Raw genomic sequence first — 23,568 nt, 5'->3', positions numbered from 1 at the left:
CATTCTTCTGTTGAATATCAATAAGCTTCTCCTGCTGGCTCACTGCCTCATCATCAGCAGCCGCTACCTCAAGCGCACCCGAATTCTGCATGTATGTAGCATAATCTTTCTCCCAGTACCAACCATCGCATCCATTGCCCTCCCACTGAAATTAAAGCCAAAAAATATTTAGTCAAAAATATTCAAGAAAAGCAGGTCAATTAGCCATAATAATCAAATGCGTAAGAAACTCACATCGCGATCCGGACACTTGTAGAAAACACGACCCTTGTTGGGTCCCTGTCTCTTGACTCGGTACTCTATCACAATCTTCTGCTTACACTTGCCGCAGATAATGAGAGGGAGTTCTAGCCTCAGTCGTTTCGCAACCGAACGAGAGGCCGAGGATCCGGTACCAGTTGTCATCTACTTTCTATACTTATTTTTGCAAACTAGTGTAAATTTCATATTTTCTAAAATAATATATTTAAACAAAACTAAAATTATTTATTTATCTAACTAAACCATGAAATATGTACTATGTATAATAGTAAAATACCAAACTATCAAGTGATTTTACTATTGTAAATCATCATGTGATTTTGAGCTAAAAATGACATAGAAATCACATAGCTCAAAAACATGTTTCAATAAATAACCATCCGTACTAGTTGACCTTGCTTACGTGATCATCTCGGCGAGCATTTCTCCACCGGACGGCACCGTACTTGGCCAAGAAAGAGCTCCGATTCTACGAGGAAGGCAACACGGTCTTCCACGACCGTTGCCGCTCTCCCTCGTAGAATCAAAGCTCCTCCTTGACGTCCGTTACCACTCGGCAAAGAACATGCTCGCCGAAATGAACACGGTCCGCAAGTTCAACTAGTACTGATTTTCTATAATTTTCTAACTATTTTCTAAGTTTTTCATTTCATGGAAAATTTAATTCTAAAAAATAAAAGGCATGATTTCTAAGTATTTCATTTCATGGAAAATATAATTCTAAATGACCTGCTCGATATCGGCGAGCTCGCGAGCGTTTAGGTTGCCGAGGATAGTAACATTTGTAGATGACATTTGTAGGTCTGAAGTTATGAAATATCCATCAAATTATAGCTCAAAAACATGTTTCAATAAATAACCATCCGTACTAGTTGACCTTGCTTACGTAATCATCTCGGCGAGCATTTCTCCACCGGACGGCACCGTACTTGGCCAAGGAAGAGCTCCGATTCTACGAGAAAGGGAACATGATCTTCCACGACCGTTGCCGCTATCCCTCGTAGAATCAAAGCTCCTCCTTGACGTCCGTTACCGTTCGGCAGAGAACATGCTCGCCGAGCTGAACACGGTCCACAAGTTCAACTAGTACGGATTTTCTACAATTTTCTAACTATTTTCTAAGTTTTTCATTTCATGGAAAAATTAATTCTAAGATCATGTAAGCCGCCGGGGACGAGGATGGCGCGTGCTCCAGCGAGGACGAGCGAGGCATGATTTTGATGAACTAATTTAACTTTTGTTTATCCAAACATATATGCAAATCATCATGTGATTTTGAGCTAAAATGACATATAAAATCATAATAAAGTCCAACATATAAAGTTACACATGCATCTACATCGCAAAATGAGATAAGCTACTGATAAAACATAAGAGGATTAAGTTTGTTACCTCCAAAATCGAAGAGCAACACCAATGGAGAGGGAGGGAGCAAGAACAACAGCAAGCTGAAGAACAGAGGCAGTGAGTTTGAATGCAATGGCTCGGGCTCGGGGAGAAAGAAATGAGCTGGTCTATAGGCCGGGATAATTAGTCCCGGTTAGGGGGGCCAAACCGGGACTAAAGATTAATCTTTATTCCCGGGCATCACCCAAACCGGGACTAAAGATCCCTGCTCCGCGGACGACCGTTGGGCAGGAACCTTTAGTCCCGGTTGGTATTACCAACCGGGACTAAAGGATCCTTTAGTCCCGGGGCAAAAAATACCAAGGCTAATGCCAAATTAGGACATCGTTCTAAAGTCTGTTCTCTAGTAGTGTTGATAGATTTGATTGTGTGTTGTTAATCGGCTGTCACCCTTCTTCAAATTTATAGGGCAGTTGGTGTTATTGTATGAGAGTGCAAATCATCTCACAAAACCCAATAGAATTCCATGTGCTACGAGCATCTTCAAGAGTTTTTCTTCTTCTAAAACTCAATCTCTAAATCATCACTTTAAGAGCCATTTGAACAAAATTCGTTTTTCATTTCTTTTCATTTGGCTTTTCTATATCTTATGCGTACTCTAGAAAGTCAGCCTCGCTCTCAATCTTTGGCTAGCTAGAAATCTGGAACAGAGAATAGCTATATTTGTATATCCAATTAGAGAAGTTGTTGGAAGATATTTTTCACCAAAATCTCTATTCCTAACAATTAGGAAGGATATAGAGAGTCTCTTTGAGTTGCTTTAAGGCCATATTAGTTTTTCGTAATTGTGTTCAGACTCGATGAAACTCTGAACCAAGGATGTCTCGTACATGCACCTTGATCCTATCTTGCTCGCCGGCAAGGCTGCATCTCATGCTGTGTAAAATCAAATCATCATTGAACCATTAACAAATCCCAGACCCGATTTACTTTATACCTGGACAACGGCAAAACACTTCGTTAGATACATAGTCACGAGATGAAGACGAGATCAGCAAGAGTTGAACATAAAATTGAAGACATGAATACAAACTCCAGCCCAAGGAAAGAAGGTGGGAGTCCCAAAACACAGAAGAAGCCTAACTCCGTGTACTTCGGGCAAAGCTTGGAGTCCAAATGAGTTAGGCCCAACCCGGACTTAAATAGGTGCAAAGATAGAAATGAGAAGAACACAGAAGAAGAAAGCAGGAAGGAGCAGAGGCGTGTTGGGCGGCTGCGTCTGGATGTGTGGCAGCAGGAGCTCTAGGCCCAATCTTGTAAATCCAGAGAGTGAATTCATTGTTAAACTCTATCAAACCTTGCTCTCGGATGCTATAGAGTGAGTTCGCATTGGTATCGCATTGCTCGGATGCTCAGTTGCTCATCCAGAGTCTTTGCCCAGCCGGCCCTCGCGTCGTCTCTCTCCGAGGCGGCTCGGGGTTGCTTGCCCAGCCGGCCGCGTGCGCCGCCTTTCCTCTTGGTGGCTCGGCAGCCTCCACCGCAGCGCCAATTTGTAGGCCCAGTTAAGTAACAGAGAACTGCCAGGAAACCTCCCTCCATCGACCTATGTGCGACTAGAACTATTGAACTAGCTAGAACTGATGATATCTTCCAGGCTATAAAGGCTAAAGCCTTCAAGCTAGTCAGTTTCCCATTTTGCTTCAGATCTGTAGCAGCTTATATAGGGGGAAAATGTGGTGTGTACTGTTGTATTTAATTGGGTTTGATTAATTTTTATTCAGCAATTAAATCAAAGGAAATTCCAAGATCAATGTTAATGCTAGGTGTTATTTGTTGGGTCCTTTATGTGTGGTGTAACATACGGTTTGATGAGGGTTAAGTGCATGATGACCATTATGCATTGGTGGATCATAATTTAGTGGTTCATGATGTCTTAGTGGTTTACTAGTAACAGATAATTCATTTGTCGGTTTCATAAGTTACTGGTAACGGACAATGACATGATGGCCACTGTCTCTTCATGCGCCTAACTCTTCATCTTCGTCTTCCTTTATTGCTGCATAAAAGGGGCACTCTTTCACTTGTTCGCGAGTGAGAACAGACAACCACGCCTCACTATTTCGATGCTGTGTTGCTCTCTGCCATCCCCGTCCCTGTTTTTGCGCGCACGGGAATAGGGAGAGCAAGCCTCCAAAACCGGCGCCGATCACAAGTTCATCTGTTCGGAGAGCGTCTTCACACGACTGCTCGCCCGTTCATTCTTCTTCCTGCTACTTCCCGACGACTTCGGATGATCGGTACTGTAATATTACTGCACGACATCGAGCGGGACGACTACATCGACAACCGCTATGTCAATTAGTGTCGGCTCTGATGCCGCTCGGTATGCTGTTGCAACCAGTCCTTTGTTTTCTGTAATAAAATCATGATTATTAGTATCGTGTACATGTTCGTTATGCTTAGATCACGCGTGCACATGTCTGATGTCACAAACATGTTATTAATATCTTTCTGGATTAAATTGGCACTGAAATTGCCTAATATTCTAACATGTACAATTACACTATTTTTTGGCCATTAGTAGGTACTGGGTTTTGTTTAATTTCACGATGAGTTGGAACCAAACTTTGTACTTCGGAACGTTGACCCTGAATTTCATTTCGTGCAAGGTGGAACAGTCCATATCACGCTGTTAATATTCTAGTACAATATATTTCGTGCAAGTCAGAACTGTGCGTTGCTAAAATTATGTAGTTTACAAGCACGGCGCGTAGCGCATTATTATCTTTAGGATTGAGGATAAGATTTAGTGTTCACTCTCCTGTTGCACAAGCTGCTAAGAAAATCAGAACTAAGCATCTCATTTTAAAAGAAAAAAAAACTAAACAGAAGGATTCCAGCCCGGTGGCAGTAGCTTGTACAATTCCATCGCATCACGGAGTCAGCAATGTAATTCTGAAGCAACATGTACATTCCCATATATAGAATCGACCATTAGCAAGCAAATCACATCGAAGAAATCATAAGCACATGTTACTGCAGCCTCCGCATGATCAGGATTTCCAAACAATCAGAAAATAAAAAAAATATTTTCCCTAGTTTCATGCTCCCTATATAGTGTTTTTTCACGATGAGTTGGAACCAGATTAAACTCTGTACTTCTGGACGTCGGCCCCAGATTCCATTTTGTGCAAGTTGGAACTGTGCATGTCACGCCATGTTAATTTTCTATGAGTATGCATGCACCACCAAGAATATTACTCCATGGGGGTCTATAAATCTTGCGAGACCCTCCATCCGTGTCTGCAGAGTGGCCGCCAGTGGTGTCCGAGCGACGTGTGGCCCACTACCATAAAAAAGATTTTAGAAGATAGACGTCCTGGTTAACAGAACAAGGCAAAAAGTGGAATGGTCTCCAAAAATAGGTAGTGGTTTTAAGAGACAGTAATACTATTTTTGGAGACACTCCACCTCTCAAAATCTTATTAACAGAGGCGAGCATCTTAAGAAGCCCATCTTAGTCTTAAGAGGCCCGTCTACAAGAATAAAGCCTATTTTCAGAGGTGTCTCTATTAACAGAACAAATCCACTCCCTCAAAAAGAAAAACAGAACAAACCCACAACCAAAGTGCACTACCCATCTCAGCCCACTTTCTATCATAGAGTATATAACATAAGGAAAACCTAACTTCTCATTTTGCTCCAGCCCCCTCTTGGTAGTGTGAGGGCCCTATCCACTGCTGGCAGATCTACAACAAGTGGCAGATCGGGTTCTAATGGTGGCCACGAGCAGCATGGTGGATTAGGTAGATCGAGGTTGCGTGCACCCCATGACGGCAGATCAAGGGCATCAATGCGTGGGCTGGGGCCGAGCCCCTCCGACGACATTGTCGCGGGTCAGGGGAGCCGGCCCCTCTGGCTGTGGCATGAGGGCTCCATGCGGTTGATCTCCTCCATGCATGGTGGCACGCGTGCTTAGGGCGAGCCCCTCTGGTGGAAGAAACCTAGGAGGCCAATCTTGTAACACCTTGCATTCAAAATATGCTTATATGGCCTAGCTCCTCAAGTGGACCGGGCCTGCATATGCCTAGCACCTCTCTTACACTTTCATCATCGCTTTGTGTAGAAGGGTTAACCCAGAGGTGCCACATTTGAAATGACTAGTCACTACTACACAAATGATTTTGCAAGGCAGTGCGATTTTATTAACGGAGGTGAGCGGGCTGGGCAACCGCCTCCGTTAATCGATGGCAAGGCCGTCGGTCAAGCGACCACCTCGGTTAATCATTAATGAAGGTGGGCGACATAAAACGCCTGCCACGGTTAATGCTCGATTAACGGAGACGATTGCCTTACGACAACCGCCTCGGTTAATCAATTAACGGAGGTGGTCGTCTTAAGATAACCGCCTTCAAAACTAGTCTATTTTTGGAGGTGGTCGTCTTAAGACGTCTGCCTCCATAAATCCATTTTCGAAGGTTGGCACACTATAAGATCCGCCTCCGAAAAAGCCATGTCCGCGTATAAATACATGAAGTTAGGATTTCTCCATTCACTCATCACTCACTGGCTCCCTCTCCATCTGAGTAGTGGCGCCCCTCCTCCCTCTTCTTGCGACCCTCCTCCCTCTCCTCACGCCCCTCCTCCCTCTTCCGGCGGCGGTGAGCCTCGGCAGCGACACACCACTAGCAGGAGACGGACACGCGCACTGGAGGGGCTCGGCGGCGGCGCGCCCCTGATAGTGGTTGACCACACACCACCAGCGGGCTTTGAGGCGGCGTGCCCATAGTGGTGGGCCCCGCGAGCACCGTGGGGCTCCGAGGCGGCCACCGACAGCGGTGTGGTCATGGATCTGGCAACCAACGATGCAGATCCGGCGGCCCCAGTGGCAAATCTACATCCCGACAACCCGATCAGTGGTGGCTACGACATCTACGATGTTGGTATCAACTGAAGGTGGTACACACACCTCCTTCTCTCTCCATCTGTCCTCACTCCTCTCTCGCTCTTTCTTGCAGAGCAAACGACGACATCGACGGGGATGCTAGATCCGGCGGCAGCGGTGCAGGGAGGACTCTACTCTATATCCAATGGCGGGGCAGTCTGGGTCTGGACCCTGACAGCTAGCGGCACAGCGAGCAATGGTGGGGGCTAGATCTGGCCCTGGGCTAGGAACGGGCTCGCCGATAGACTCGAGAACGGGCTTGCCGGTAGGCTCGTGGATTTTTTTTTGTTTTTTTATCGATTAACCAAAGAGGGCTTTCTAAGGAGCCTGCCTCTGTAGTTTGATTAACTGAGGCGTGCAAAGCAACCGCCTCTGTTGGCCTCCATTAACGGTGACCTTTGATTGGAGGCAGTTGCAATGCCCGCCTCCATTAATCAATTTGGCGCGCCTCCACTAATTTTTGTGTAGTAGTGAGTATTATAGGCTAGGCCTCACCCTCCTAAACTTACAAGTAGTAAACCCACCAACTCCAGCTCCTCATGTGCCACATTGGCTAACTTCACAACATCGATCTATAGGATACTAACAGGTTGGGGTGTTACATTCACCCCTTTAAGGGCTGACTCCCTTGGCAGCTCACCGCATACGCAACATATGCCAAGAACCACCCTTGGTACACCCCTCCATGGCACATGCAGCAAGGGTTGATGCTCTGAATACCATCTTTAACACCCCACTTCCAAAATCTTTTTATTATAATATGGCTCAGCTCCTCACGTGGAATGGGCTTGCCTATGAGTAGCACCTCTCTTATACTTTCGTCCGTGCTTCATGTAAAAGAGTTAACATGGAGGTGTTGTGTTTGGAACAACAAGGATTATAAGCTGGCCCTCACCCTCCTAAACTCCAAGGTGGTACTAAACCCACCAAACACAACTCCTCATTGCCACATGGGCCAACTTCACAACTACTGTAGGCTACTAACAGGCCGAGGTGTTACAAGTCTATCTCTTTTGATGGTATCTGCAGGTGTGGAGATCTCATCTTATCCCTCTCCTCTCTCAATCCAATATCCCTCTCTTCATCTCATGGATTCAGGGTAGAGATCCAATGTAGGCTAGATTTGGGTGAAGACAACATGATCCATGACCTCTAACCTCTAGTGGACTGGGCGGCTTGTAGAGGCAAGTCAATGACAGACAGTCAGCTCAATGTTGTTGGACGATGCATGGTCCATGATAGCCAGTGAGGTCAGTGATGGCAATTCCTGGAGCAGGCTTGGAGACGATGATGTTTCTAAAGTGGGCTCAGTAAGGTAGCATACATTGGAGCAGGCTCGGTGATACTACGTGAAAAATGCTTTGTAGCAATGAGGCAAATTTTTTGTAGGGGCAGCTGGTGATGGAGCTGCCCCTACAGTGACGTGCTCGGGAGCCCAGAGACCAGCCGCCTCTACAAATAGAACAGCAGGGGCGGCTGGTGATACGAGCTGCCCCTACAAATGGGTCGGATTTGTAGAGGCGGCTGGTAATACCAGCCGCCCCTGCTGTGTCCATTTGTAGGGGCGGCTGAATCACCGACCGCCCCAACAAATACCGAACCAACAATAAAATTCTAATATATTAAGCCAGTTTGCCTCGCCCGTCGCCCTCTCTTTCTCTCCTCTTCGCTCCCTCTCCCTCTCAACGTGACCTCCCAAAGCGAACGGGGGAGCCTAGGGTTTCGCCTCCCTGCCGCCAGCCGTCCCCACGGCCGCACCCCCCCACGGTGGTGTCAGCGGCTGTCCCCACGGGCTCCCCTCCGGGGGCGGCGCCCCCCCGGCACGGCCGAACCGAGCGCACCGGCCCTTGGCCATGGCCAGCCCGCTGGCCCTAGTGCCACGGGCGCTCGACCGTGGCAGCTCTACCACAGGCGCTCCCCCTCCTGGCTTGGCGGCCTAGCCAAGCCCTAGCTGCGGCTGTCCTGAGGCGGCAGCCTAGGCGCTTTCGCACGCTGGATCTGGTGCTTCCGGCGGCGACAGGCCCTGCACAATATGCTGGCGGCTTCTCTCCTCATGTCCCTCCAAACGCCGTCGCAAGAACTGCCTCCCACATCAGCCTCAGGTACCACGATCTAGATCCCAAGTCGCTACTGCACCACCATGCCTAATCTTGACGGCTGTAACTTCTGCTGTCTCCCCTGCAGGTAACGCTGCTCGTGGACGATGTCGCACTCTAGACTGCATTCGCTTCACTGTCTCTCCCAGGTTAAGCGCACACCCCCCCTGCTAATTAGATAGCATCAAACTACAACGTTTTTCCATGTTCCATAATTCCGTCTTACCAAGCAACTAGCATCATCCTCGGTGAACCTGAACCCCATCTTTCATTTCCCCCATCTTCCTCGCTACCTGCTGGTGGACACTGCTGATGCTTCACATGTATGGACCACACGACACGCTCAAGGTGTTTGATGCATTGCCTTAGAGGATGACCAAGTGCATATTCAAGGTGTTCGCCGAGAAAGTACCGGTGATAGAAGTGTGCAGGTGCCTTCTGATGCCCTTTTCCATAAGATTGGCTTCTTGTAGTTTGTATTCCAAAACAATTTTCTGGGTCTTTAGATCAGGGTACAACTTCTTGTGATTTTTGGGCAGATCATGTAGAACATAATGTAATAGATGAAATGTGTAATTTAAATATGTTTTCAGCAGTAATGTCACCTCTACATGTTAACGCGATCGGAACAAAATACCTGAAAATTATTATAGATATACGATTATTGTTGGTACCAATATAAAACTTATCTTACCTCAGGACAACAGGAACACAACATGAAACCAGAGCATTTCGATCGCGTTACATGGTACATACATATATCGATGCATACATTTATCTAATCTTCCCACTTTGTGCAACTGCTGCAAGTATAGCCTATCAGAACTTTGCCCTTCATGGTTATCTGTTTGCTACCTACCAACTAACATTACATTCTAGTTGGGAGATCCAATATGATAGGGGTTGGGTACACATAATGATAGAGGCTGTAGCTATGGGCATTTAGTTTAGAGTTGAACTTTTCGCTTGCTTTTCTATGTCTCAGCTGACTGTGCATTTTCCTGGGATTTATCTTATTGATTAGTTAGTTCCATTCCAGAGATCCATTGGTTGCTTCAAGGGACAGCTCTATTTCCTCTGTTTAGCAGGTTAGCACCATGTATGATTTTTTTTCACAGGAGCTCTGAAAAAATGGCTAATATACTTTCTTAAAAATGCATATATACTTGCATAAAAAGCCTGCGTAAAGTAACACCAGAGTTTTAAGGACATACCACTGTCTCTACACATGAAGTGATACAATAGCTAATGAACTAGGTTCTTACAGTATAATAATATAAACTTGATTCTTTCAGTTTCACATCAAAACTTGAGTTATATTTTAATTGTCTATCTTTCAAGAAGACTTATGTAATATTGATATTCCGTACATCATGCTCGCAATAACTTTTTTTTGTAACATTGCAACACACGCTCATACATATGTAGTGTTGATGGACACGCCAAGGCCAACCGGTGATCGGGTACCTTTGGGGACCTTACAAATACAACACATGAAGGTATATAAACTTTTACAGCCACCCTACATGTTCTATGTTTATATGTTTTCAACTCCTGACCAAACTTTATTGAAGGGAATCATACCCAATCAGGGTTGGTGCCACTAGATAGGGATCGTAATGAGCAAAAGAGGCAGAGCTAGAGAGAACGGTATGCAACAATGTCTGATGAAAAGGGGAGTGAAAGAAACAAGAAACCCCGTCAGAGGTATAAGATGAGTAACCAAGAGAATGTTGATCTTGAAAACAATATGGCTACCCATTCAACAGGTATGGTGGTATTGTTGAGTGTCATTTTAATTGCCATACGCGTTATAATTAATAACAATTACTATGTTTAAACTTACAGATGCGAAAACACATAATGAAACAGACAAAAATAGTGACTGGCTCCATAGGCAGTCAACCTATAGTAATGGCTTACAACAATTATCAGGTTACTTATTCTGCTAATAAAAGTATTTATTGGTGCGGCGCCTAAAATTATCGTGTCGTCATAGTTTGCTTATCGTATGGTTCAATTTTAATTATATGGTTATATTTGTAGATGATACGAAACCTTTTAGTACTATTCATGAAATGGGTACACTTTTATATCATTTGCCTGATATTCTTGTGAATCGTGCCTGTGTTAGTTTCTTACGGGTGTGCTTAGACACCGTCCTAGCATGCGTTGATTAAGATGTCATTTCATGATATATAGGTTCTGGATATGCACCCAGTCCCATCAACCGGCTTGTCACGTGTCCAAAAGAGCGTAAGCGTGATCGTGATAGAGCAAGAAAAGCTACAATGTCTCTTGAAGAAAGGGCGCTACTAAATAAGAGACGACGTGAATTGTATGCACAAAACAGGCATCCAAAAAGTCTGCAAAGATGCTACAAATGACTCCAAAGGAGACTTGCCAATCATAGGGTATAGCAAACCTATTGATTTCTTTACGGTAAAAAATTCCGTGGTGCCGTAGGATACTTATTATATCAATAAAATTTTAGACGGTCCTATCCCTTTCAGCATCGGAGGAAACGAGGAATCACCCCCTCTTGGTGATATTGACAACAGTTTAACTGAGACGGATATCAACACTGTTCATGAAATGGGTACGCCTTTATAGAATCGTGGCTTTGTTTTTAATTACTAAAGGAGTTTGAACACCATTGTACCTGACACTGTTGTGTAAAGTTTATTATCACACAATTTGAATTATTGTGTGTCCTTCATGGATGAGACATTGAGACCGTACTTTTTCTCATTACATTTAGGTGTTGTAAATGCATCCAATTCCATCGACAATATTGTCACGAGTCCAAAAGAGCGTAAGCATGAACTAGATAGAGCACGACGGGCTTCACTGTCTCCTGAACAAAAGGTGCTAATAAATAAGAGGCGGCGTGACTTGTATGCAACACAAAATGCTGCAAGAAAACTGCAAATGACTCCACAAGAGAAGAAGTTGAAACGAAAAGAGATCAACAAAAAATACAATACGGCGGTGAGAGAACACCGAGCCAACAATCTGCATCTAGACTCAATTGCCATGGAGAGCCCTCACTTTAACCCTCAGCTTATTTTCCCTTCTTCACCTCAATGACCTAAAGCGCCTTCATACGATATGGAAATACCCGAATCGAGGGGCACGCCTATTGACGTCGTGTTGACTGTACTTCAAAATCCAGAAGTCTAGACCCCCGAATTGGCTGCGGCACTAACCATACATAGGCAGTAAGTGACCACTGGAGAGAGAAATGCCCTTCTATCCTGCAATCAGGCTTTTGATGCAAACATTGGAAGAAGGGCTAGAGGGTGTGCAGATGGAAAGTGCAATGATTCGAACAACCCAACTCAACTGAGTGTGGTTTACAACAGTAATTAGCCTTGATCACTATATATTGTTGGTACTTTCACCTTCGCTCTTCTATTCCAAAAATGCATAACTTTTCTTACTACAGGTGGTGTCACCCAGGAACCTCCAATTCCACCACCTAATAATTGCATAGGTACAAAGACACAATCGTCTGTAGTTGACGGTACCTCTTCAATGCCTCCAAACGGTGCACAAGCTCATACGCCAGACTCTATGGTCGAGGATTGTATTTTCTTTATTAAATTTATCCTTTTTTTGTTTTTTTTGTATGCCATTATGTTTCTCTCATCATATATGTGGCCGTGTTGCATAGACTATGATGAGGATGTCATATTTGAGGAGGACGAGTAAGAGGATGAGGCGTACTTTTTCGCCGGACAAGGTACATCGTGTAATAGTCAAAACATTCTTTCATAAACTTTCTTTCAACACGTAACACATCAACATTTGTTAGAAGACGACGAGGAGGGAACCGACGTTGAGCACATTCTTGACATGGACGAGGAAGAGAATAGTGAGCCTAATGTCCCGGATCCATACGATAGGGTTTACGCTAATGTCCCGTCAGGGTCACACATGCTACCGTCGGTGCCGAACTACGAGCACTGCAACGCAAAGAAATTCGAGTGTGTTTGCCCGAATTCTGTTGTCGGGGTGGAAAGATTCATCTTTCAACTCCTAAGACACCACCAGAGCTCATGAGGTTGTGGTCAAGCTCGGACGCTAATGCTAGGCACTTTCGTGCAAACATAAGATATTTCAATGGCCACTTCTCTTTCACTTCTCTGTACTGCCACCTAGATCGTGTGTCCACTAACATGCGAATCTGTGGTGTCTACACATTCCGTGCCCATGGGCAGATTTACCATAACATACGATCATTTGGTAAAGAAAATGGTGTCGAAAAGCGACACCTCGAGCTTTATTTTTATGACGATGATCCATCCCTCGAGCATCGGATGAGCAAGTGCCGTGAGCAATCACCCAAAAAGACAGAGAAGTTATAGAGCAATTGGTTAGTATCTTTAATGGGAATCCCTACTCTCAGCAACTAAGGAGTATGGGACACGTTGAAAACCTCGAGGATTACCGGGTCGAGTTGAACCTTGACCAGAGAACATATAACATGCCATTGACATCAGAGGTGGCCGCCGTCTAGGTTGAGGGGAGTGAGCGTCATGGCCAATTCGAGCATAGTGTTCTCCTGCAAGGGAAGGATCGGTCTATACACGGCATCAGCTCATATAATGCATGCTATGACCCACTGTCATACCCGGTGTTCTTTCTAATGGGCGAGCTCGGGTGGCACAACTGCATTCCAAAAGTGGGTGTGACTATGGCTCAAGTTGATCGAGCTTGAGCAATCCGGAAAAAGCATGCTGAGAATGGTGACGATGATGGGGGTAACTTGAACTCTTTTCAATAATGCAATATAAACTCTTTTCTATTGATGCATGATACTAATTCAAACAATGTCTCCCTGTAGAACCTGTTTCGAATACATGTGTCTCCGTACGCGACTACTACTGCTATAAGTTCCAGATGCGACCAGGGATATTTAATCCAATACTCTATGGCCGGCGTCTTTTCCAGCAGTTTGCCGTCGACACCTATATCAAGATTGTGAGCTCACGTTCAGACTACATGAGGAACAATCATGATACTTTGAGGGCTGACCTATACCAAGGCCAGGTGGACAGCATGCATTCGGGTGAAGGATCTGCTGAGAATGTCGGAAGGCGTACTATCCTATCTTCGTCATTCATCGGAGGACCCCATGATATGAGGTGCCGATACCTGGATGCAATGGCTCTGGTGCGAAAGTATGGTAAACCTAATATCTTCCTCACAATGACATGCAACCCTAACTAGGATGAGATCAAGAATGAACTTTATCTAGGCCAGACACCACAGGACCGCATAGATCACGTCACACGGGTCTTCAGAGCAAAGTTAGAGGCAATGAGGAAAATGTTGATGGAGAAATACATACTTGAGAAGGTGAAGGCCTACGTATATGTAGTGGAGTTCTAGAAGAGGGGCTTGCCGCATGCACACTTCTTGCTGATAATGGAATGGAAGTACAAGCTCACATGTCCCGAGCAATATGACATGATTATCAGTGCAAAGCTACCAAATAAGAAGTACCCTGAGCTCTATAAGATGATGACAAAGCATATGATGCATGGTCCCTGCGGGACGCTAAATCCATACTGTTCGTGCACGGTTGGCCGCGGGTCATGCAAGAACTGTTACCCGCACCCATTCTGTGAGGCAACGTCACAGGGAAAGGATTTGTATCCCATCTATCGGCGACGCAATGATGGTCGCACGCTAAAAGTTTGAGGCCATTACCTAGACAATCAATGGGTCGTGCCTTACAACCCTTGCCTGCTATGTACCTTCAACTGCCATATCAATGTTGAGGCCTATGGGAGCATTAAATCAGTAAAGTATCTATTCAAATACATATATAAGGGACATGATAGGGCATCGGTGGTGATGAGGGAGACCAACAAAGCAGACGAGAAAGGGAACATTGATGAGATCAAACAATATAGAGATGCCCGGTCGGTGACGCCTCCAGAAGCACTATGGAGGATATATGGCTTTGACTTGAGCAAGAACCATCCACCAGTACAGCAGCTGTAGCTTCATCTACCTGACATGCACGTGGTGGCATTTCATAAACGGGATAAGGTCGAACGGATAGTTAATAGGCCAGGTGTAGAAGAGTCAATGCTGACAGCATACTTCGATGTAAACAGGCACCATGAGGAAGCCCACGGAATCTTGTATCGGGTAAATGCTGACAGCATACTTTGATGTAAACTCCATTTTTCAAGTTGAAAGAGTCATCTCGGCTCATCCTGCTGAGGGAGAACGTTACTTTCTTCGTGTTCTCTTGAACAATGTTGCTGGTGCTACCTCATACGAACATCTGAGGACGATTGATGGCATGCTACTACCTTCGTTCCATGAAGATACAGAAAGGAGGGGTCTAATCGAAGAAGACAATACACTTGATGAATGTCTAACTGAAGCTACTTTATTCCAGATGCCTTCCTCTCCACGGAGGCTATTTGCAACAATATTGGTATTCTGTGAGCTGCATGATGTGATGGGGTTGTGGAAAAAACACTACGATGCAATGTCAGAGGACTACAACCGTAATCATCCATCCCCAGATCTGGTGCAACAAATGGTTTTGATAGACATTAGAAACATGTTGTAGTCTATGGGGAAGGACATAAGGTCATTTCCTCTTCTAGATATTGATCACTCATATGACGATGCCAGCCATATTCCTCATGAGATATTTGAGGAAGCTAGCGTCGAGCAGAATCCCGAAGATGTGCTATTGTGCGACTCACTCAACACCAAGCAAAGGTCTGCCTATGATGAGATAATGGCCACTGTCTACAGCAAACAAGGTGGGTTGTTCTTTGTGGATGGACCTGGCAGGACAGAAAAGACATTTTTGTATAGGGCACTTCTCGCAAAACTACGTAGCCAGGACAAGCTTGCCATGGCTACAGCTACATCTGAAGTCGCAACAGCCATAATGCCAGGCGGGAGGATGGCTCACTCGTGTTTCAAGATACCTCTCACTCTTCAAGAGGGCAGTTGCTGTAGCTTCACAAAATAGAGTGGTACTGCCAAGTTGCTGCAGCAAGCAGCTCTCATAATTTGGGATGAGGCATTTAAGACAGAGGCAAAATGTGGAAGCACTAGACAACAGCCTACGGGATATAATGGGCCGGTCAAACCTACCATTTGGTGGAAAGACTGTTGTCCTTGGTGGGGATTTCAGATAGGTCCTCCCTGTTGTGCGAAAAGGATCCAGAGCTCAAATAGTCGGTGCTTCTCTACGAAGGTCGTATCTTGGGGAATCCATGCGCCACCTAAAGCTCGTCCGCAACATGAGGGCTTAGAGTGACCCGTGGTTTGCAAATTATCTATTGTGCATTGGTGGTGGAACAGAAGAGGTTAACGGAGATGGCAATGTACGTATTCTAGACGAGATATGTGTCCCATACTATGGAGATGCCAAGAAAGATCTTCATACATTGATTGATATCATCTTTCCAGATCTAAATGCAAACATGGCGGACAAAGACTACATCACCACCAGAGCGATTTTATCTACACGTAATGATTGGGTGTACATGATCAATATGAAAATGATTGATATGTTCCAGGGCGGCGAGACGGTGTATCACAGTTGTAACTCCGCGGTAGATGATCCACATAACTACTATCCATCGGAGTTCCTTAACAGTTTGACCCCCAATGGGCTGCCTCCACACGTCTTGAAGCTCAAGCTCGGGTGTCCTGTCATATTGCTTAGGAATATTGACCCTGCTAATGGGCTATGCAACGGTACAAGGCTGGTGGTGCGGGGGTTCCGAAGAAATACAATCAACGTTGAAATTGTGGTGGGGCAGCATGCTGGGAAGCGGGTATTCCTTCCTCGAATACCACTATGCCCGTCTTATGACAAGATGTTCCCGTTCTAGTTTACGAGGAAACAATTTCCTATTAGGCTGAGCTTTGCCATGACGGTCAACAAGTCATAGGGCCAAACTATCCCGAACGTGGGTGTGTACCTACCCGCATCGGTGTTCTCTCACGATCAGTTGTATGTTGCGATGTGTAGAGCCACGTCAAGAACCAATATTAAGATCCTTGCCCTTCCGCCTAATGCGGAGGCACAAGAGGAGGAGGCCAAAAAGATGGACAAGAAAAATGCTAAAAAGAATGCCGAGGGAAAAAAATAAGAATGCGTCAAATAAAAAATATAAGGATAAGAAGACCCCAATAGCGGATGGAACTTTCACGAAGAATATTGTATTTAAGGAGGTTTTAACGCCATAGGCGAGGTAACAGAACATTACTAACGCATACAATGCATTTTTTCCATTCAATTTATATTGTACAAATAATATCTCACTAATACCATATTTGTTGATGTTCCTAGGTATTTTTAAATGGTTTATCAGACTCTACATGGAGATGTTGTATATACACTTGTGTGATGGCATAATGAAAATTAAACATGTGTTATATTATTATTATAAAAATGACACTTTGAGTGTTTTGTTCATAATATTTCGTTTTGTAACTATTCATAACTATTACACGTGTATGTTCTCAAAACCATGAGTTTTATCGACTTTCCCCACTTTTCTCATGTGCCAATGTGGGATCAACTGAATTAGCACCTGCATAATTACAAACATAAATTACTTACGTCAAAAAGGGTTTTTAGGGGCAGTTGAGAACCATTTGTAGGGGCGGTTTGGCCAGCCGCCCCTACCCAACCATCTCTACAAATCATGTATTTGTAGGGGGCGATTCCCACACCGCCCTTACAAATCGATTTGTAGGGGCGGCTGGTGTTACTAGCCGCCCCTACAAAACTATTTGTAGAGGCGGTTGGTACTGTAGCTGCCCCTACAAATCGATTTGTAGGGGCGGCTACAGTACCAACCGCCCCTACTGTGTATTTTTCCGTAAAAAAAATCAAATTTACAATTCAAATTCGACCAGAACATATATTTGTCATGAACAACTCCATCATGACTAATCTTCTTTTGCGATTGTACTGAAACTCAAATCTCTACAACATGAGTATTGGTCCAACTACAATGAACATATTACTTAGTGGTGACTTGTTAGATGAGGAACTCTACAACATGAGTATTGGTCCGACTGACCATAAAATGCTATCATGCTGCCTAGATAGCTAAAGATGTTAACAGCTAAACAACAATGCAATGAATCATGTGCCAAGTCCCCATACTCGCATATTGCAAGAGTCTTCATAACAACAAGATCGTAGTTGTCTAGGTAGGGCACAAAAACAATGTCCCCAAAAAATTCAGCTTCCTTCTTTAGCTCCACATTCACTTCCTTTCTGCCATGCTAGAGTTAAGAAACACCTTCAGCACAAGCACACAAAACAAAAATGAAAGTCCAAGTTCATTACCAGGTCGCCTGATTTCAACCACCTATGTGATAGAAAGGCACCAACATCATACCTGCAACATATAAGATTGCCACACATGTTAAAATTGTTTTAGTTTGGAGTCAAGGACATAGAGCAGAGACCACCTCCGCCACTGCCAACGAAAGTGCTTATAAACTTACAGTGGATGAGTTCACAGATATACGTATTGCTCTGGTAGTAGCCGGCGAGGCCGAGGAAGCCACGCAAGGCACGGGCGGACTGCGGGGTAGGCCAGGAAGCGACCGCCGCAATCTTTTCCGCATCCATGGCGACCCCCTCGGCGGAGATGACGTGGCCGAGGTACGCCACCGACGTCGCCCCAAATGAGCACTTAGAGCGCTTCAGGTGAAGTCGATGGGCGCGGAGAGCGTTGAGGACGACGCCGACGTGCTGCAGGTGCTCCGCCCAGGACGAGCTGTAAATCAAGATGTCATCGAAAAACACCAGCACGAACCTTCGAAGGTACGGGCGAAGAACATCGTTCATCAGGGCCTGGAATGTTGCCGGGGCGTTGGAGAGCCCAAATGGCATGACCAGGAACTCGTAGTGACCCTGATGGGTACGGAAGGCCGTCTTGCTGATGTCATCAGGGTGCATCCGCACCTGGTGATAGCCGGACCGCAGATCCAGCTTGGTGAAGAAGCGAGCGCCATGCAGCTCGTCTAGGAGCTCGTCCACCACCGGTATAGGAAACTTGTCCTTGGAGGTCTTCGCGTTAAGGGCGCGGTAGTCGATGCAGAACCTCCAGGAGTTGTCCGCCTTGCGAACAAGGAGGACCGGGGCGGAGAACGGCGAGGTGCTGGGCCGAATAATGCCCTGGGCCGGCATCTCAGCACACTGACGCTCGAGCTCATCCTTCTGCAATTGCGGGTAGCGGTAGGGGCGCACCGCCGTCGGCGCAGTCCCGGGAAGCAGGTGGATGCGGTGGTCGGACGGGCGCTGCGGAGGGAGCCCCGTGGGCTCGGCGAAGATGTCGTCGTACTGTAGGAGGAGACGGTCCAGCAGCGGCAGTCGCGGGTCAGCCTCGACCGCGGCCACAACTTGCTGGGGGGTGGGCGCCCTCGGCCCGGGCACCCCCTGCCACGTGACGCGGCGTCCGTTCCGCCAGAACGACAGCGTGAGAGCGTCGCAATCCCACAGCACGGGCCCCAGAGTCCGGATGAAGTCGAAGCCGAGGATGAAGTCGAAGGCACCCAAGCTGAGGCCGACGCAGGTGATGGCGAGGTCCTCGTCGCCGATGCGGATGGGCACGTCACGTGCGATCCCTTCGCACGCCAGGCGATCACCATTGGCCACGGTGACACGTAGATGCTCGCCACCAGTGGGAGAGAGACCGAGGCGGCGCATCGCAGCCCCTTGGATGAAGTTGTGCGTCGAGCCGGTGTCGAGGAGGGCGAGGAAGTGCGCGCCCTTGACGGCGACCGGCAGCAGCATGGCGTTCGGTGGCTGGATACCAGCAACGGCGTGGAGGGACACCACAAGGGCGTTAGCCGTGCCCGAGGTGTCGTGGTCAGCCGCCAGCTCCTCCGGATGGGCGGCTGTAGGGCCGTCCACAGCCGCTGTGTCGGCCGACTCGTCGTCGATGTAGTCGGTCGTCTCGAGGAAGAAGAGACGTTTGCACATGTGGCCGCGCACAAATGGCTCGTCGCAATTGAAGCACAGTCCCTGGCGACGACGTTCTGCCTGTTCGGCCGGTGAGAGACGACGGATCATGCGCGGCTGGCCGGGAACAGCAGGGGCAGCCGGCTGGGCAATGGCAGCCGGCTGGGCCGGGGCCAGGGCAGCTGGCGTCGTCGGCGCGGGGCGTGGGCCGCGGCCCCCCCGCTGCTGCAACTGCTGGAGGGCAGGGAGGAACGCCGCCGTGCGACGCTCGAAAGCACGCGCGTAGTACATCGCCGTTTGCAGGTCTTGTGGGTGGTGCATCTCCACATCGCACTTGATGTGCTCGGGAAGGCCCCCCACATACAGTTGGGCCTTCTGGCGGGCGTTGAGCTCGGGTTCATGACAAAGGACGGCGTTGTAGCGTTCGGAGTAGTCCGCCACCGTAGAAGTGAAGGGCAGCCGGGCAAGCTCCGCCAAGCGGGTGCCCTGCGTTGGAGGACCGAAACGGAGCCGGCACAGCTCGCGAAACCGCTCCCAGGCCGGCATGCCTTCATCCTGTTCGAGGGCGTAGTACCAGGTCTGTGCCGCCCCACGGAGATGGTACGACGCCAGCCACGTGCGATCCGAGGCGAGAGTACGCTGGCCGCGGAAAAATTGCTCACACTGGTTGAGCCAGTTGAGCGGATCGACGCCCCCATCGTAGGTGGCGAACTCCAGTTTGTAGAACCGCGGCGGAGCGTGGGCGTCGGGGTGGCCGCTGCCCCCAGCGGCAGACGAGGCAGGAGCGCCGCCGTAGAGCAGGGACCCGTCGGTGCCCCCGTAGAACGTCCCGGACGCCGTGGCCAAAGGCACGACGGTGGTGGACACGGCTGACGGCGTCACGGTGGTAGCCGACGTGTAGACTGGCGGCGTCGTGCCCATCAGTGCCCACGACGGGACGGGCGACGGCGAGGCTGGCCACCGCAGCTGACTCAGGGGAACCCCCTGGCTGCCCTACGGCATGCCAAGGGAGAAACTCGTGGGAAGGGACGTCATCGGCGCAGGCGGTGGCAGGGGCGGTTGCGACGCGGGCGGTGGAGGGGGCGGCGGAAGTATGCCCGCCACAGATTGCTGCAGGGTGGAGACGTTGAGGCTGAGGGCATCCACCGTACGGCCGATCTGATTCATGTTCCGGGCAAATTGTTCCATCACACCGGCTAAACCCTCGAGGGTGAGAGCGGTGCCAGAGGTCTCCGAGAGTTCGGAGGACGCGGACGGCAGCGGAACGGACGACACCGGCGTCGGCAGGACGCCGGAGGATTGCGGAGCTGTGGACATCGTCCTGGAAATCTCTGATATCAAGGTGATAGGAACCCTAGTCCTACCGGGAACTGATCTCAGATCGTATGAGTGGGAGGGGGAAGGTCGAGGCTTGAGCGAGCGAGGAAGACGGCGCGGAGGCGCCGTGGCTGCGCAGGCGCGAGAGGGCAGAGGATGGCGGCGCTACAGTACCGCCGCTACAGTGCCGCGGTACTGTTCACGGAAGGAAGAAGAAAGAAGACGGCTAGGGTTTCTCCCGGCTCCCTGAGGAAGCCGGAAACAATAGTTGTTTCTGCTTAATTAATCCCAAAGGGTGTTTACAATATATATAAGCCTCTCTCTAATAAATAATAGGAAATTATCTCTAAAATACTATAAAATAAAATAACTATGGGCTTTTAGCCCCCTCTGACCCGCAGCCTCCCTAGCCGCTGTTGGGCCTGCGACTATAGGGAATGCCGGTCATAACATCTCTCCCCGCCTGGACAAACAGCTCGTCCTCGAGCTGGAACTCCGGGTAGGCCATCTTGAACTCAGCGACCGACTCCCAAGTGGCGTCCTCAACAGGCAGGCCACGCCACTGAATCAAAACCTTCCAGACACCGCGGCGCTGCTGGGCGCGCAACGCACGCTCCGGAGCAGGAAGGATGCGGCCATCCTGAGTCGGCGGAAGAGCACCGGGCGCTGCAGGCGGGTCGCCGCGGTGCTGCTTCAGCAAGCTGACGTGGAAGACATCATGGAGACGCGCACCAACCGGAAGCTGTAGGCGATACGCCACGCGCCCAATACGTTCCAGGACGCGGAAGGGCCCAGCCCACCGTGGCCCCAGCTTCTGCTTGGCGCGAGGGTCCAGGGACTGCGCGGTACGGTGAAGAAGGCGCAGCCAGACCCAAGCACCGACGTCGAACTCCACCTCTCTATGATGAGCGTCGTAGTAGCGCTTGGCGAGCTGTTGAGCTTGGACGAGACGCTGCCGGACTTCGGCCAACATCTCATCCCGCCCACAGAGAAGAGCATCGGCCGCATCTGTACGGGCAGTCCCCGGCCGGTAAGGCAGAATCGGCGGCGGGGGACGCCCGTACACCACCTCGAAGGGCGTCGCGCGAAGAGCCGTATGGAACGAAGTATTATAGCAATACTCCGCCCATGACAGCCAGTCCACCCATGCGCGAGGCCGATCACCTGTCACACAGCGTAGGTACATAGCAATCACCTTGTTGACCACCTCCGACTGGCCGTCCGTCTGAGGATGGAATGCTGTGCTCATACGAAGAGTCACGCCCGCCATTTTGAAGAGATCACGCCAGACGTGACCGGTAAACACGGGGTCCCGATCGCTGACAATGGATGTCGGGAACCCATGGAGGCGGACGACGCCGTCGAAGAAGGCGCGGGCGACGGTAGCAGCCATGTAGGGATGCCCGAGCGCAATAAAATGCGCATACTTGGAGAAGCGGTCCACGACGGTTAGGATGACGGACTTGCCGCTGACCTTGGGCAGGCCCTCGATAAAGTCCATGGAGATGTCCGCCCATACTTGGGACGGCACCTCCAGGGGCTGCAGCAGCCCCGCTGGGCGCATGGCGGCGGTCTTGTTGCGCTGGCACACCTCGCAGGCACGCACCCAGTCTTGGACAAGCGCGCAATCGCCGGGGATATAGAAATCCGAGCGAAGGCGGTGCAAGGTCTTCTGGATGCCCTCATGGCCGGCCCCATGGGCAAGCTGGACGGCCTGATGGCGAAGGTCGCTGGCGTCGGGGATGAAGATGCGGCGGCCGTGCAGCAGGAGACCGGCGTCCACCCGCCAAGGAGCAGACAGCTCCCCCGCTGCCAAGCGTTCCTGCAATAAAACGGCGTCTGGGGCAGCAGCAGTGGCGCGGCGGACGTCGTCGAGGAAGGCGAACGAAGGCCCCGACGTTGCAGCCGCGGTCGCTGTAGCGTCACGCGCCGTGGTCGGGTCAGCGTCGCGGCGGGACAGCGCGTCCGCCACTGTGTTCAGGCGCCCCGGCCGGTACTCCACGGCAAAGTCGAAGCCAAATAGCTTGCTGACCCACTGGTACTGAGGCACGGTCGACAAGCGCTGATCCAGAAGGTACTTGAGGCTGTAGTGATCCGTTCGCACAACGAAGTGGCGACCCCAAAGATACGGCCGCCAATGCCGCACCGCCTGCACGAGCCCAATCAGCTCACGCTCATAGGCAGCTAGCTTGAGATGACGCGCCACAAACGGCCGGCTGAAGAACGCGAGGGGACCGGCGCCCTGGTGAAGGACGGCGCCGAACCCCGCACCCGAAGCGTCGGTGTCGACCACGAACACCTTGTCGAAGTCGGGCATCTGCAAAACCGGCCCGGTGGTGAGGGCGCTCTTGAGCGCCGAGAAGGCCGCCTGGGCCTCGTCGTCCCAGGAGAACGCGTCACGGCGCAAGAGGCGCGTCAGTGGCGCCGCGACGACGCCGAAGTCCCGGATGAACTTCCGGTAGTAGCCGGCGAGGCCAAGGAAGCCACGCAAGGCACGGGCGGACTGCGGGGTAGGCCAGGAAGCGACCGCCGCAATCTTTTCCGCATCCATGGCGACCCCCTCGGCGGAGATGACGTGGCCGAGGTACGCCACCGACGTCGCCCCAAATGAGCACTTAGAGCGC

The 23,568-nt window shown here is 49.2% G+C and overlaps 2 protein-coding genes and 1 pseudogene across 2 annotated transcripts; 2 read left to right on the top strand and 1 right to left on the bottom strand.

The window, feature by feature from the left end:
• Nucleotides 1-12,225: 12,225 nt before the first annotated feature.
• On the top strand, nt 12,226-14,664 carry LOC136488383 (uncharacterized; annotated as a pseudogene).
• Nucleotides 14,665-14,818: 154 nt separating this feature from the next.
• On the top strand, nt 14,819-16,532 carry LOC136488382 (uncharacterized). Its single transcript, XM_066485335.1, has 3 exons — nt 14,819-15,205; nt 15,248-15,446; nt 15,997-16,532. The coding sequence occupies exons 1-3, from the start codon at nt 14,819-14,821 to the stop codon at nt 16,530-16,532; spliced, it is 1,122 nt and encodes a 373-aa protein (XP_066341432.1).
• A 1,562-nt stretch (nt 16,533-18,094) lies between these two features.
• LOC136487183 (uncharacterized) lies at nt 18,095-20,548 on the bottom strand. Its single transcript, XM_066484312.1, has one exon. The coding sequence runs from the start codon at nt 20,546-20,548 to the stop codon at nt 18,095-18,097; it is 2,454 nt and encodes an 817-aa protein (XP_066340409.1).
• Between the last annotated feature and the right edge of the window lie 3,020 nt (nt 20,549-23,568).

This window comes from Miscanthus floridulus, chromosome 10, assembly GCF_019320115.1.
Source record: "Miscanthus floridulus cultivar M001 chromosome 10, ASM1932011v1, whole genome shotgun sequence".
In the NCBI taxonomy this organism is placed as follows: Eukaryota; Viridiplantae; Streptophyta; class Magnoliopsida; order Poales; family Poaceae; genus Miscanthus; species Miscanthus floridulus.
The sequence above is the reverse complement of the archived record's forward strand: the minus strand, read 5'-3'. Positions and strand labels throughout refer to the sequence as shown.

Bases quoted from the DNA above. Each gene is read 5' to 3' on its own strand.
- LOC136488382 (XM_066485335.1), top strand. From the start codon at position 14,819: ATGCTGACAGCATACTTTGATGTAAACTCCATTTTTCAAGTTGAAAGA. The intron at 15,206-15,247 runs GTGCAACAAATG...AACATGTTGTAG, and splicing joins ATCATCCATCCCCAGATCTG to TCTATGGGGAAGGACATAAG. The intron at 15,447-15,996 runs GTGGGTTGTTCT...GTGGTGGAACAG, and splicing joins CACTGTCTACAGCAAACAAG to AAGAGGTTAACGGAGATGGC.
- LOC136487183 (XM_066484312.1), bottom strand. From the start codon at position 20,548: ATGGGCACGACGCCGCCAGTCTACACGTCGGCTACCACCGTGACGCCG.